At 36.1% G+C, this 16,985-nt stretch overlaps 1 protein-coding gene and 1 non-coding gene across 8 annotated transcripts in view; one reads left to right on the forward strand and one right to left on the reverse strand.

Moving 5' to 3' along the window:
* The window catches only part of Tanc2 (tetratricopeptide repeat, ankyrin repeat and coiled-coil containing 2), a 320,134-nt gene that overhangs the window by 156,072 nt on the left and 147,077 nt on the right, over positions 1-16,985 (forward strand). For 6 of the 7 annotated variants that reach the window (XM_031355012.1, XM_031355013.1, XM_031355008.1 and 3 more), the window contains one exon: positions 13,823-13,971. In XM_031355012.1, the coding sequence (XP_031210872.1) occupies positions 13,823-13,971 (149 nt within the window). Of the gene's footprint in view, positions 1-10,407; positions 10,541-13,822; positions 13,972-16,985 lie in introns of those variants that run through there. The other variant, XM_031355014.1, reaches the window with a different exon arrangement.
* LOC116079373 lies at positions 5,675-5,783 on the reverse strand. Its single transcript, XR_004113935.1, has one exon. It is a non-coding gene; the product is annotated as a U6 spliceosomal RNA (small nuclear RNA).

A 16,985-nucleotide genomic window follows, 5' to 3' on the forward strand; every position in this document is an offset into this window, starting at 1 on the left:
TGATATTAAAATAGATCTTTTTCGCCGGGTGGTGATGGCGCACGCCTTTAATCCCAGGAGGCAGAGGCAGGCGGATTTCTGAGTTTGAGGCCAGCCTGGTCTACAGAGTGAGTTCCAGGACAGCTAGGGCTACTCAGAGAAACCCTGTCTCAGGGGGAAAAAAACAAAAAACAAAAAACAAAAATAAATAAATAAATAAATAAATAAAATAGATCTTTTTCTTTCATATTTCAAGGTTCTTAGTATAACTGACACAAATAAGCCATACAATATATGCTAAGCTCCAGGGCAGTAAACAGTGGAATATTAGTACTTTTCTATTCAGACTTGTCATTACCTTGACACACTTATGCATTTTCTAAAATTTGTACATCAAGCTTTTACTGAAAGATTTTTAGTAATCAGAGGCCAGAAAAAAAATTTTTATTCTATTTATATTTACATTTCTAAGTAGTTGTCATATATAATCTAACTCCTAAGGTGTTGGTCATATGGCTTTTGTCTGGGATGCGGGTTGGCTAGATAGCTGTAGGGTTTCCGTTGGATTGACATCTAGATTTATATTGAGACTGAAGTTGAAATGCATCAGTCAAAGAAATCACTTGTTTCTTGGTAAATTTCAAGAAGAGTCCAGCTTCACAGGCTCAAATTCATAATCATACCATTGTCTAAGCAAAGTCATGAGCCTGTCCAGAAATGCTTGTAGAAAAGTTTAAATTTAGACTATCTCCATTAATATATCCTCAGTTCTAACAGTTGTCTGTATTTTCACTCTTACTCCTTCATTCCTCTGCCTCATCTTTAATTATGGCCAAGGAAACTGAATGTGGGGGCTGCACTAATACCATAATGGGGGGGACACTGGAGGCAGTGGCTTTCATTCTTGATCCCTGGTGAACAGTGCTTCATGTAATCAGGGGCTATTTCTATAAGAACACAAGAAAAGCTCTGTACCTTTTCAACACTTGCTGGGAGTTACTCACTCCTAGAATTCTGAAAAAGAAAACCAGGTAAACATTTGAGAACTGAGAAATGGGAAGGAGCCAGGATGTTAAAGGACACCACAAGAAAACCTACAGAATCAACTAACCCAGGCCCATAGGGACTCATAGAGACTGAACTGCCAACCAGAGAGCATGCGTGGATCAGATCTAGGCCCTCTGCACATGTGTAACAGGTGTGCAGCTGGGTCTTCATGTGGGACTCCTGAAAAGGGAGCAGGGGCTGTCTCTAACCACATTGTCTGCCTTTGGATTCCTCTCCGCTAACTAGACCACCTCATCTAGCCTCAATAGAAGATGTGCCCAGTCTTACTGCAACTTGATATGCCAAGGCTAGTTGATATCCATGGGAGACCTCCTCTTTTCTGAGAAGAATGGAGGGATGGATAGGGGGAGGGGAGAAGAGAGGGAGGGACTGGGAGGAGAGGAAGGAAGGGAATCTGTGATCAGGATGTAAATAAATAAACTAGATTGCATTTACTAACATATACTAACTTATTAAATGTATATACAAGAAATAAGTGTGTGCACATATGCAAACTGCTAAAAAAATCTAAGAAATGGAAATATAATTAACTTTGTTATGGTAGTTGGATCAAGATAATAATTTTTTTAAATTTTTTTTTACATTTTTTATTAAATATTTTCTTTATTTACATGATAATCATTTTTTCTACCTCTGTTAGAACACATAAATTCATTTAGTACTAGCACAGCAAGGTGTCATATTTAAATAGATGAGAAATCATAGTTTGTAATGAATGGATTGTGTAAATAATCTAGCATTGAAAATGCTAAGAGAATGCTAAGAATTAAAAAAGGAAGAAACTAGAGACATAATGTTTCAATATTTGTATGCAGACACCATGTTAGAAATACAGATTAGAGATCTAAACCATTTGTTATTAGTGATGTGTTGGCGCGACGGGTTGCGTCAGAACATACCACACTAGGCCCAAACAGTTCCACGCGTAAGAGGTTTAATTGAGAGGGAGTGGGGGTAGTGGCGCTGGACAGAGAGGAGAGAGAGAGAGAGAGAGAGAGAGAGGAAATGTTCCCCGTGTGTGTGTGTATGTATGTATGTATGTATGTATGTATGTATGTATATATTTGTGCGTGTGTATGTGTGTGTGTGTGTGTATATATATATATATATATATATATATATATATATATATGGGTTGTGACGTAATAGCCACAGGTAAAGGTGGGAGGTGAGCCCAATGGATTCTGGGAATATGGTGGCTGTTGCCCTGGCAACAGGTCTGTGGACCCGCCCATGTATCGCCACAGGCTTTGGAGGTCGTGATGCTAACAATTAGGTATTTGCTTTTTTTTGTTTTGTTTTGTTTTGTTTTGTTTTTCAAGACAGGGTTTCTGTGTAGCCCTGGCTGTCCTGGAACTCACTCTGTAGACCAGGCTGGCCTTGAACTCAGAAATCCGCCTGCCTCTGCCTCCCAAGAGCTGGGATTAAAGGCGTGCACCACCACTGCCCGGCTTAAGTATTTGCTTTTGTGACAGTAATCATAATTTTCTTCCTGGGTATTGGCCACTTGAAGCAGAAAGTACTTTCTTCAGGTGCTGTAAACCGGCTAAGTAGAGAATTGGTATTTTCTAAAGTAAAGCTCATAAAATGTCTTCTGGAATAGTCACTAGCTTTTTTTTTTCTTTTTTTGCCCGTGTTATATTTATCACAGAATTTAATTTGGTGTGATTTAATTAAATTGTGTTTTATTTCTTGTGTAGCCGCCAGCAGCTATGCAAACCGGGCTCCTGGAAGAGAGGCAGTGACCTGGGGAGAATAGAGGAATCAGACTCCGAGAGAAATAACCAGACCAAGTCAAAAAGTTGGTCCAATCCGATCAAGGTCCAAAGTGTATTTCAGAGTCTGAGAATAAGTAGGCAGGGAACCCATCCCCCAGTAAGCCCGGATCTTGTGGCCTAATTAGCATCTGGTTATTCTGTGGAAGGCAAGTGAAGCAGCTCAGCAGGGTGTGACTCCTATAGGGAAGTTGCAGACTTGGCTGAACAATAAGACCTCACCTAAGGGGGAAGACTCCACCCTAGGTGGACTAGCTGCTTGTGGCGAGAACAAGGTCTGGTTCAGCCCGCTTGAGGCTGGGGGCGGTTACATTCTTGGTTATAGGAACTGTGCCCATAGTTTATAAGTGTATATCTAATACCTAACCCAGTGCTGGACATCAGAAGTTCTCAGTAAAAGTAGAGTCTTTAAATTATTAAGTATTTTCCTACATTGTCTATCATCAGATAGCTCTAGTGCATTATGTTAAAAAGAGAAATATATACTAACAGAGGTATAATGCTGCATGCTTGTAATTCATCACTTGAAAAGCTGAAACAGGAGACTGGAGGAGATTTGGAGGTTAGCCTACATAAAAAATACCCTATTTCCAACCACCAAATACTTCTAATCACATATTCATTTTTCTTAAAAAAATAACATATTTTAACATAATAATAGAATGAACTGCTAAACTAGGCAGCCTGTATTTAAAATATTAACAGTCGTCTACCTGATTATGAGCCTAAGCAACCAAGTGCTTAATCTTTGCAGGGTTTTCTACCTGAGAAATAGAATATTATGAAAATTAAATGATTTAATATATTTTATACACATAGAAATTTATCAGATAGTAGTGGTTTAATAAACATTAGGGTTAATGCTGTTAATAATACCAGTAATATAGTATTGTTTAGAAATAAACAGCACTTTTTCAAACATGAGATATTCTGCATTTAGTCAGCTTATTACAAAGTTGATATTCATGTTGAATTGGAAAATAAGCAGAATTTAAATCAGAAAATTATTCTCTCTGCTCCTTTCCCTTAAGTCTACTGTTAAAAATCAAACTATTAATATCAGATATGCCTTCTTCTAAATCTCTTTTCCATCTCCCTCCTTCCATTCTCCCAAAATAATTTTGTTCATTTTTTCTCTGTACTTTAGGACTGCCTTTGCCTCTCTCTGCCCTCTTACTGTTGCTTACTGTAATCTCCAGAAAAGCATGAAGAGGGCTTGGTAACACTGGAAGAGTGCTGAACATGTTTGATACCCAGTGGAAAAAATTTATCTGAAAACTACAACAAGTAATGTTATTATAAGTATATACAATAAATTAATTTAGCAGCTCTTTTTCTTTGTCCTAGCTAGTTCGCCAATAATGGTACAGAGAGACCAAGATTTATTTGAAACTTAAAAGCACAATAAGTAGGCTTTATAATTCTCTTCTAATCCTCTAATCTGGCTACTTCGAAGCCTAAATCCCTGAGGTAGTTGCATTTTTGTATTGGTCTGGTTCTCCAGGCTTTTTGTGTGTTCTCCCATGATGTCTCTCCAGACACCTTTCTCATCATGAGTACTCTTCCTCTTTTTTCTCTTCCTCCCCTGGCTGGTAGAAGTCCTGCCTTATTCTCTCTGTTGCCTAGTTATTGGCATTTCCAGCTTTTATTGACAAGACAGAAAATAAATGGTGACCACTGTTTACACAAGCTTAAGACAGGAGATTCTTAACTTAAGCATTACAATGCTGAGTCTGGACTGAAACCAGGTAATGTGATAGAGAAAACAGTATTTGAATAATACAAGGATAAACTTCACACAGTGTACAAAAACATCATCCTTACAAAAAACCATTATTTTTTATTTTTTGACAAAGGAAGGATCACCTTTTATGTCAAGTTTTCCTGAAGTCAGGAAAGATAGTAAGATCCAGAATAAAACTGGAGAAGTTTCAAGTAGTGCTGTGACTTAAACGTATCTCTTCAAAAGCTCATCCAAACTTAGGTCCTCATACCAAATGAATGAGGCATTTCCCAGCACTCTGGTGGTCTGTTTTAATCATAACACATTTTGTATATAATTTCCTCTAAGTCTTTAATACAGGACCTTTAAACAGAAGATCTAGACTTTTAAGGTATTAAATTTGTTGATGTTTAATTAATAGCCTTCATTTGAACAACTTAAATAGCAAATTTGAAATATATAGTACTTCCTTTTTCACAAGTTCCACTTCTTCAAAAGAAAAAATAAAAATATTCTTTTACTGTGAAAATCAGTCTTTGTCCTTAATTCATTGTTTGTGTTTTTTAAATAATGAACAATATAAATACTGAAAAATGAATGTAATTCTTTGTCCTGAAATCTTATGAGGTGCATACATCCTTATATGAGTGCCACAAGACTTGAGAAACAGAACTTTATTCATTCTGTATGCTTATATTCAGACACTTTCCTCATGCCTCCTCCATGGCCTTAACCACCCCAACATCTTTTATTTCACTGTTTTTTTGGGGTTGTATAAATATGTATTCTTAATACTATGTAACATGTTTTTATTACTGGCTTATTTCATTGTCTATTGTTAATTTCAGGTTTTGTCTATATGAGCAATTCTGTGACTCTGTTACATGTCATTTTTAAAAAATACTTGCTAATAATACACTAACATACAGGTGTTCTAGAATGTTACAAAATTTAAATTATATTTATTTGTATAATGGGAGGTGCATGTATAACAGGCATGTGGAAACTTTTTTTTTTAATTTTTGTTGGATTTTCTCATTGATTTGTGCCACAGAGTCTTATTTTATGGATACAGGCCTCTGTTGGTTATATGGATTGCAGTTTATCTTTTTAAAATTTGGATGTTATTTAAAATATGGAATGATTCATGAATTTGTGTGTGTGTCATCCTTGCACAGAGAAGATGCTAATCTTCTTTGAATCATTCTAATTTCAGTGTATGTGCTGCCAAATTGCAGTCGTCTTTAACCACTGTGTCGTTTCCCTTTTCCCCTTTTATTTGTGCCTTATTAGTAAAACTTACTTTGCCAGATATTCTTTTTGTTGTTAATGCTTTTCGTGTATTAAGGCATTTTGGTGTCTGGAAAGGTGACTCAGAGGTTAAGAACACTTACTACTTTTGCAGATATCCCGGATCAGTTCCCAGCACCCTAATGAGTAAGCTTGCAAACATCTGTAACTCCATTTCCAAGGAAGCCAAAGCCCTGTGGATTCCACAAGTACCTGCATACATGTGCACATATGAGGGCGACCCTGCGGGTGTCAGTGCAAGCAGTGGTCCACAAAGAGAGGAGAGGGAAAACCCAGCTCAGATTGACATCGTCACCCTAGATCAGACTTCAGGTAGTCAAAGCGTGACTACTTTGAAACTCCATAACAAAGTGCATATGGCCATGAGGGTGGATTCTATAGTTTAAAGGCCTAGAATCTAGTATGGTCTCTGATGAAGATAGCATAGTAGTCAGCAGTAAATAAAATACTTGTGACTCCTATAATGATAGGTTCTGTTAACTCTAGACCTAAAGTCTAGGGAGGGAGGGTCTGGGATAACCATTGTGGGAATTTCAATGAGGTCTGCTGCCACAGAAAGCAAAATACAACTTCTGATAGGAAGAATTGCTTTTGCTCTTAATTTTGGAGATGTCATTCCATCAATGCAGGGTGGTTTGGAGTAGAAATGTTCACATCATGGCAGCAAAAAAATAGAAAAAATTCAGGAAGGAGGCATGGAAAGATACCGGCCCCACTGACCTACTTTCCCCACCTAACCCACCAGCTGCCTTTCATCACTTGTTAGGAATGCCCTCATAGAATTCGCTGGGTCAGAGTCTGCATACTTGGACTGCCTCCTGAAATGCCATCACAGACAACACCCTATCATGTACTTTACTAATTCAGTGTTTTTCTGTCTAGTCCATTGACAGGGAAGAGTATTCATAAGAAGCTGGGCAGTGTTGGCACATGCTTTTAGTTTCAGCATTCAGGAAACATAGGCAAGAGGATCTCTATGAGTTCCAGGTCAGCCTGGTCTACAAAGAAGGTTCCAGGACACCTGGGACGACACAGAGAAATCCTGTCTTGAAAACAGCACCCCCTCAAAAAAAAAAAAAAAAAAAAAAAGAATGTTCATCAAAGCATATAATCCATCTGGAATTATTTTTGTGTAGAAATAGGATTCATTTTTCTATATGGGTATCAAATTAATATGTCATCAGTTATAGAAGATATCATCATTTTGTTTGAAACACTGTAATGGTACTTTTTTCCTAAATAAGATAACCATATATGTATAGCTCAAACTGGGGGCTTTTTAGCTGTTTTTTTTAATCTTTAAAATATGTGCTTGTGTCAGTCTTACTGTATCTTAATTATTTTAGCTCTGTATTGTCTTCATAAGCTATAAATCTTTTTTCATACTTTCTTCACTATCCCTAGATCTTTCCATTCCCATATAAAATTTAGATTTCCTTTAGCCCTTGGGTTCTCTCTAAAGGGTTTATAGGGATTTGTAACCATGAGTTCTTAATGTTATGGCCAAAACTCTATGCTTGCTTTAATATGTTATAGTCACCCAATTACTTATCATTTTGACATAATCCCTCACTAAGTGAGATGAAAAAGCAATAAATACCTCTAAGTCTGTAAAGGGATATTTTAATCTTTATGGTAGTGCACTCTTCAGTGTTCTAGAAGCAAAACCCCAGAGCTGTGAGTTAAAATCATTTTAATGAATACAAGGAAGCTAGGTGTGATGGTTTGCACCTTTAATCCCAGCACTCAGGAAGCAGAGCCAGGTAGATTTCTATGAGTTCAAGGACAGCCAGAGCTGTTACACAGAGAATCCTTGTCTCAAAAATCAAACAAACAAGTAATTAACATGGAGTATGAACGTCATGTAATTTATTTTGTGTATAACCATCCCACATGGATTTCTAGCAATCTGGCAGCCATCTTGTCCATCATAGTCCAAATTCATCATTGCATGTTTTTAAAGTTACAATAGAATTCTTATCATAAAGAAATGGAATTTTATTTACACATATCTTGTATATAAGTATTCATACCTGAAAACTGGAAACAACCCAGTTGTCTTTCAGAGTGTGAATGTGAAAAGAAATGTGGTAAATGTAAATAATACATTATTACTCAAAAACGTAAATGAATGCACTACTGGGTAGCTATAACTTATATAACTGATTTATAAAAAGCAAATCACTTAGGTAGGCTGGAGAGATGTCAGGAAAGTGCTTCCCAGACAATCTTGAGCACCCCCAAGTTCAGTTGCTAGCATGAGGGAACACATTTGTCATTTCAGTATTGCAAAGGCAGAGACAGGCAGATTCCTGAAGCTCACTAACCAGCCAGGCTACCCCAGTCAGCGGGCTATAGACTCCAGTAAGAATCTGCTCTCAGCAAGGCGAGTAGCTTCTGAAGAATTACAGAGTTGATATCTGGCCTACACACACACATACACACACACACACACACGTGTGTGTGTGTGTACATACATATGTGCAACTGTATGCACACATGCACACATATACGCACCACAGCCAGTATCAAGTTTTAATCATCTTTGTAATAGTTTCAAAATAACACACTTATATACAGCTCAAACACGGTGGTTTCCTAGCTAGAGAAGGAGAATTGGGTAGTGACTGTTGAGATGACAAAGGAAGTTTCTTTGTGGTAAGAGAATAAGATTTTATCTTGGTGTGATGTTGATATGTGAATCTATGCAAGAGAAAAAAATCACAATTATACAGGAAGCATTTTTTAAAAATCCAACAGTAACAAATGTGTGCACACAAACCTGGCAAGTAAGTGATTATCTAGTTAACTGTGTTCTGCCAGTGTTATTTTCTGAGTTCTGAGTTTCACTGTGGCTAAGATGGCATCATTGGAGGAAGATTAGGGATGGATATATACATCTTATTTGCCCATATTTATGAGCGATAGTTTATCAGGATATAATTTATCATATAATTTGCCCTTGTAAAATATATAACTCTGATTTTTTTTAAGTATATTTACAGGGTTGTACCACTATCAGCATTATAAGATTTTAGCCCCCTGCAATTCTATACCTATTAATAATCTTTCCTCACCATAGCCCAATGGAACAACTGATCTGTTCTTTATAGCTATGCACTTGCCTCACTTAGACATTTCATATAACATGAAATCATGTTCTGTGTGGTCTTTTATATTTGACTAACTTAGCACAGTATTTTCAAGTTTGATTAATTTTGGGGTACTTTATTCAATACCATACTTGTTCCTTTTTTATGGCTAAATAGTATCCCATTGTGGGTGTACCATATTTTATTCACCCTTTAACTAGTTGATGGCTATTTTGGTTGTTTAAACTTAATTACTGTCATAAGTAATACTGGTATAAACATTCATGGGTAAATTCTTTACCTTTTTTCTGCATTAGTACTTGAAAGTACCAAAAGTATGAATGTAAAAAGGATTGTAGAAATCTGTCTCTTAAGACATTCCATTGCTTGACTTAGCAGTTACACCATACGTTGTTATAGTTGCTGAGATTAAAATACTATAACTAATATGCCTGCTAGTAAGTTACTTGTCTTACAATGCTGGAGATCAAACACAAGATCTTGGTCATGGTTGGCAAATACCTTTTATCAAGTATACCCTCAGCATTTCATATTTCAATATTCATTAGTTAAACCATTTCCTTGCAGTGAGGCATTAAACCATGGTAATTGGAAGCCTGAATTCTGGGGTCAAGCAGTCTGAGTTCTAATTCTAGAACTAATTTAGTGTGCATTGTTTTTATGTGACTGTTGTTTAAACTTAATTACTATCATAAGTAATACTGGTATAAACATTCATGGGTAAATTCTTTACCTTTTTTCTGCATTAGTACTTGAAAGTACCAAAAGTATGAATGTAAAAAGGATTGTAGAAATCTTGTAGGATTATACTCCATATGCCTCAGTCTTGTTGTCTGTAAAATGTAAAATGAAATGATAATAAAAATACGCACTTCACAAAGTTATCAAGATAAAGTAAGGTAAGCTAAGTGTGGGCATACATTGCAGTAGTTCCAGCACTCAAGAGGCAGAGGCAGGAAAAGCATGACTTCAAGGCCAACCTGGGCTATATAATAAGACCCTGCCTCAAAACACAACAAAACAGAGCTGCCTACACCCATAATGAGAAACAGTTCATGAGAGAAATAATTCATGAGAGAAATAAAATAGAGCAATTTTATTAAGCCACTGAGATTATAGCATTATTTGTTTGACAAGAACTAGAAGGAGAAGAAGAAGATAAGGCAAGAGTGCAGCTGTCAAGAAAAAGTGTCATTTTTCATGAAATCACATGTCAATTAATCTAGGCGGCTAAAGCAGGAGGAAGATATGAGGTCAAGTCCAATTTATACGGCTTAAAAATAATTTTTAATGATTAAATAAGTTAAGATTTGTAGAGTTTTGAATATTAAGTTATATATAGTATTCTAAGTGTAGCAAATAAGTGGATCATATAGTGATCCTTTAGTTTCCACATCTCTTACATGTTTTGTAAATTCTGGTAAAACCTAGCATTAAAATTTATTTAAACAAAATGTTTGTATTTGCTAATTACAGCTTTTTAGGAGAAAATGAAAGTGGGCTCTTAAATATCTGGAGACCTAGAATTTATGATAAAAAAAATTGGGAAACAACAAGCTTTCAGTCATTTGGCAAGTATAATACTACATAAACACATATTTATAGTATAAGAATAATTCTACCTATTATTTTTTTTCTGTTGCAAAGAGATTTATTTATGGTGGCCATTGAAAGGGAAGTAGAGTATCTGGCATAAGTCCAGTGAGTGTTCTGTGTAGTTTCCCACAGACGGAACTTTGAGGTTAGTACTAGTATACAAAAATACACATGCATCCCTGGTCTGATGATCCAGCTTGTGACCTTAGGAGGGAAGTCATGATAAATGGGAAACTGAATGGTAAAACTCAAAGTCTTTCTTTTCTTAGCATTTGAAGTATTTAAATGTGTAATATTGAGTATCATAAATTATAAAATGCTTTTGTTTCTTGGTGACAAACCATATGACACTATAGCTAATGATTGCTGTGTTAAAAAGATATAAAATGAATTCTAAAATAGTCTATAGGATCTGTGTATGACTTCTTACAAAGTGAGATTAAGTGTACCTGGACTAAAAACTTGAAAAACTGATTTATGTAAACATCTCGTTAAAAGGTTTTCCATATCTCATTTATAGTGGATCATTGTGAATTCCCTGGCTCATTTTTTAATGATTTAAGAAATATCAAAAGAGTGAGTAGTTTAAGGGGGAAACACTACTTCTGTTCAACATCTCTCAGTGGAAGAGTTTGGAAAAGATCAGTTTTTATAGTTGGCAGCCATTGAAATGCCAAAAAGCTAATCATATGGAAAGAATGTGACATTCTTTAAGCAGGAGGGTAAAAACGAATGGCAGAGATCAGGAATTTTAAGGAACTAAATTTCAGGGGGAAAATGAGTCAGTGTTTCCTTTTGAAGTGGTAAAGATATTCTAAAATTAGGTTGTGGTAATGAAAGCCACTGAAGTATATATTTCAGTGAGGTAAAATTTATAGTATATGAATTCTATCTCACTTTTGGGTGCAGGAGGAAGTGGTGGTGAGGCTCCTTAGCTTGGAGTAGGAAGACAACCAATAGAAGAACATTTATGTCCAGAGTCACCACAGTAGCGTTAAAATGTGTTACATGCAGGGAGAGCAGACTGAGAAGAGAAGCCTACTGTCTTAATATTGTAGAAAGAATTAGAGAACTCACTGAGAAGTGTGAGTGTTTGTATATGTAAATACAAATACTGCTTTGCAAATATGTGTATATATGAATATGACTTACCTGTTCACTGAAGCAGGTCCTGAAGGGAGCAGTAGCCCAGTAACACTTGGAATACCTAGTATACAGCTCTTGGTGTAAATGCCTTTTATCTCTAAGAAGAAGAAAGGCTTCTGAAGAGATTGTCTAATTGCAAAGCTGGGGCTGGGAGAGTACCAAATGAGCCTAAAAAGTTGTGTGCCATAGAACTGCTCAAAACATGGAAGGAGTATGTTAAAAGACCAAAAGAGCCATTATTTACCCCGTCTAAATCTAAAGCAATTTGAACTAGATAAATACTGATAATAACCAATTATAGTCCATTGTGTAAGATAGGAATCAATGAAACGGATAGATGGATGAAGAAAAGTCACTATTTGAGAACAGTGACAGGAATAAATTTAGCCAGGTAACGTTAATACTCAAAATAACAAAAATTCATCAAATAAGAAGTTAGACAAGTATTTATTTATACAGCACTGTTCATACAAATTATTCGCTATAGGAAAAGCTGGAGTCAACTGCCCAGATGCCAACAACAGATGAATGTCATTCCATTAAAAAGGACGACATTCCGATACGTTACCACACGAAAAACCTTGAACCCATTATGCTAATTGTATAAGCCAGACCCCCAAAGAACAAACTACTGTATGACTCTGGTTAAAAAGGTGCCTAGGATTGGCAACTACACCAAGGAAGCAGGAAGAAATGGCAGTCACTGGGGGATAGGAAAGGGGGAGGATAGAGAACACCACTGTTTAGTGGAACTGTATTACATGGAGAAAATGAAAATTCTAAAGTGGATAGTGACTGTGGCCACACAACATTGTGTGTATGTGTAAGGGCAGTGAACTGTAGCACCTAAATAGAGTCTAAAGGAAATTCTGTAGTTCTTTCACCACAAAAATATACTAAGAAATGGAACATTTTATATAAATTCAGTCTTTTCATGAGAATACTTAATAAATACAAAGGGGGACAGTATAGTTTTAAAATAGAAAAACCTGGCTAGACACTGGTATAACCAAGTGATCCAAGTAACACATCAATACTTTTTTTGATATTTCTGCCCAAAAATCCATAACCTGGATTGAATCAGAAGGTAAATTGAAAAGCATTATACTAAAACTAGACTGTATGCCTCATTAAGAGTCAAAATCATGACCACTAACACTAAAGAGCTGTTTCAGATTTTTAAGAATAAATGGATAGCTGAGTTATGTAAGCCTTGAATTGCTCCTTCTGCTCTAGAGCATGCCATCAAGCCAGGACTCAAGCTTGAGTTCAGTGGGGTTAAGGGCATAGTAATGTGAAGGGTTAGGATCCTGATTTCTGTGCTGGCCTGTGAGTTATCAAGAGACTGTGTTTATAGGAAATACATAGCCTTGGAGGATGAGAAGAAACCTGTAAGTTTCATATGGTTAAGGGGATCTTTTTACTATTTTGAAACTTCATCAGAAGGTTGAAATTACTTCAGAATATAGAAGGAGAATTTAACTGTTTAAAAAAGCAAAACAATGTAAGGAACTAAATAAAGTATGTGTTGCGACTAAAATGTAGATCCTAAGAGTACAAAAAACCAAGAACCTTTTTCTGTTTAGCATGTTACAGAAATATTTGAATCCAAGCATTTCCTGTAAATAAATTGATAATAATCTTAGTAGATTGTGAATGAAAATTAAAATCAAGGACTGGTGAGATGACACAGTTATTAAAATGTTTGCCCTGTATTCAGGAGAGCCCAAGTTCAATCTCATACCCACATAAAAATCTGGCATTGTGGCACATGATTGATTGTAATCCCAGTACCAAGGAGGTGGAGACAGGTAGATCTAACTGCCCAGCCCTGCATAGTCAGCAGTTCTAAGTTCCAGTAAGAAACCCCATCTCAAAAACAAGGTAGAAGGCTCCTGAGGAAAAACACCTGAGGTTTACCTCTGGCTTCTGCACACATGAGCATACATGCACCCACACAGAAGTTTAAAATATCAGCTGATAGATTGAATGTTATAATTTTGAATTTAGAATGTGAAAACTAAAGAAAAAAACCAAACTGAATATAAGAACAGTAATAGAACTAAACCACTTTGTTTTTAAGATTCATGTTTGCTGTCATCTTGCTCCAGGTGATGTTGAACAAGAACTTGGCCCACCTCCGTCTGTAGATGAGGCAGCAAACACACTCATGACTCGTCTGGGTTTCCTCCTTGGAGAGAAAGTCACAGAAGTACAACCAGGTGACCAGTACAGCATGGAGGTACAGGATGAAAATCAGGTCAGCTATGCAGTTTAAACTGGATGACACAATGGGAATCAACATTTTACAGCATGAAAGAAAGATGGTGTGGTGTGTGGGTGTGTGCTCAATCTGAAAGGAATAAAATCAGTTGTCAGAATTCATTTTGAGGCCTAGAATTTAATTTAATTTTTCAGTCACTCTTTTTTGTGTTGTATATGTTTAAGAAACAGAAAAGAATAAATGATTAAGTAACAAGCTACCTGGATGACAAAACTGAGGAATTAACACTGTACTGAAAAATTAGAGTATGTAGTATTCTACATAGATATGGATTATTGCCAGATTAATGAACTGCTGAGCCTAGAGCAGATCTTAACCAGTTTCAGAAACTACCAATTATTTTTACCACAGTAGAATTGATTAACTTAGAAAATGACAGCTAAAAGTTAAAATACCCAATGCTAAATTATTAAATAGTATGCTTCTCAACAGCCTTTAAATCCAGGAAATTAGAAAAAAATTGAAGTTGTTACAATGAACACTAATTAAATTATAGGATTTAGCTCAAGGTAACTGTAGGCCGAAATAAACACTTTACTTCCCAAGTTGCTTTTAGTTATGGTCTTTACCAGTAATAGAAAGAAACCTAAATAGTTTAGTGCCTTATAGCAAAATCTTGTACTCTGGCCTAGGAGATGGCTTGAGCTACTACCCCTGGGAACCACCACACCTAGGGCCTGGTGCTGGCTAGGCAAGTGCTTTACCACTGAGCTAACTTCCAAATACTTTTCATTTCTTGATATTTATGTCGAGTTAGCAAGTGACTGTCCTAATAATGACCACTGTCATGATACCCTCCCCTTAAACTTTTATTTTCTTCAAAGTTACATTTCTTCAAAGATGATAAAATTACTCATCTTGCTTTTGAGATTCTTCGTGTCACTGTGACTTCAAATCAAGTCACAAGTATGTAGACTGTACCTTACTTTTAAATATACTTATAAGACCATGACTCCAAATAAAACTCTAAAACATGAGCCTGGGGAGTAGCTTGTGGTAGAGTGCTTGTTCAGCAAATAAAAGGCCCTAGATTAGTTTTTTTATCTTCTCCACAAAGAAAGAAAAGAAGAATGACAAGATAACAGGATTATTCTGGTGATACTTTGAAAGCTAAAAGTACCATGGAAATAAAAAGTATACAGTAACGTGCAGGATAATCAGTATGTAAAATATGCAAGTACAGAAATTAAAATCCAACACAGATTGAGCACAGATAATTAAACATAAGGGATGTCATTCAGATCCTTCTCAAATTAATTGAATATTATTAATATTCTTAGCTAATAATCAACACATTCTCAAGTTATTAAATGTAGAATCTCCATTTCAGCAGAGAGACTTGATGGAGACTATAACTAAAGAAGTTGAAAGATATCCTCTCAGAGACGAGATTGGGGAGGGGAGGAGGAATGGAAGAAGAACTGAGCAGGGGGGATCGGGAGGGGAGCAATGGCTGTATTGTAATAAAATTTTTAAAAATTTAATATTTAAATGTTAAATTTATCATTAGTGCTTCTTCAAGTAATTTTGTGTTTGATCACTTATAACTTTTGTAAGGATAAAATTACTTTAGTAATTACTGACAAAAAAGTATCTTTATTCACTATAACATTAATTTATTTGGGTAGAAAGAGGTGAAGAAAAAAATTAGATCTCTCATTACTTGAACAAACCAGAATATATTACCACCAACCTTTTTTGGTAATTTTTAATTTTTTCATATTTAAAAACTTTACCAGGGAAAGCTGGGCACAACAGTACATTCATATAATAGGAGAGCCTGGGAGGTGGAGGTGGAGGTGGAGGCAGAGGCAAGAGGACAATAGTTCAAGGTCATCTTCCTTTATATGTGGAGAGCAATCCCTAAGAAGAAACTTAGGTCATTTTAGGCATAAGAATTATTCAAGATATAAGTTTATCTTTACACATAATCACTTTTTATAAGATATTCTTTTTGTGCTAAGTAAACATTGTTTACTCTGTATCATTAGAAGAACTTATGGAATCCTTATTTTGATCTGCACTCATGGCCGGTCTTTTCATTAAGAACTTTTTTTATCATGAAGGGATGTTGGATTTTGTCAAATGCTTTCTCAGCATCTAATGATATGATCGTATGGTTTTCTTCTTTGAGTTTGTTTATATAGTGAATTATGTTGATGGGTTTCCATATATTGAACCATCCCTGCATCCCTGGGATGAAGCCTACTTGATCATGATGGATGATCGTTTTGATGTGTTCTTGGATTAGGTTTGCAAGAATTTTATTGAGTATTTTTGCAAGAGCTCCCAGGAACTAAACCACCAACCAAAAAATTCACATGGTGGGACTAATGGCTCTAGCAGCATATGTATAGCAGAGGATGGCCAAGTCGGTCAATGGGAGGAGAGGCCCTTGGCCTTTTGAAGGTTCTGTGCCCCAGTGTAGGGGAATGCCAGGGCCAGTAAGCAGGAGAGGGTGGGTGGTGAGCACAGGGAGGGGGGAGGGAACAGGGGTTTGTTTTTGGTTTTGTTTTGTTTTGTTTTGTTTTCCTTTTTTCGGAGGGGAACCTGGGAAAGGAGATATTGTATGACATGTAAATAAAGAAAACATCTAATAGAAAATTTTAAAAAAAGAACTTTTTTTTATTTCTTTTCAACTGCAAAGGTATTCTTTTTCTAGCCAAAGAAGTTTTTTAACAAGACAAAGTTCCAAACCTTCTGAAGAGTTTCAATGATTAGAAATAGCACCTTGTGCTTAAAACAAAATTCTGTGACAGGAAATGTAAAGTCACTGGTAATTTCTTAAGCAGAAAACAAGTCACAGGTCTCTGTTCTTGTTCAGTTTTAACTACAGTGTAGAACATGGGGCCTTTCATCCTGGAAAGCAAAAACAAAGCCAGTGTAACAGTTGTAAAGGCCACATGGTGATTATTATTTGTTGATTTTTTAAAACACATTACTAGGTAAAGACAGGTGGGTTTCTGAGTTTGAGGCCAGCCTGGTCTCCA

This window comes from Mastomys coucha, unplaced genomic scaffold (assembly GCF_008632895.1).
Source record: "Mastomys coucha isolate ucsf_1 unplaced genomic scaffold, UCSF_Mcou_1 pScaffold5, whole genome shotgun sequence".
NCBI lineage: Eukaryota > Metazoa > Chordata > Mammalia > Rodentia > Muridae > Mastomys > Mastomys coucha.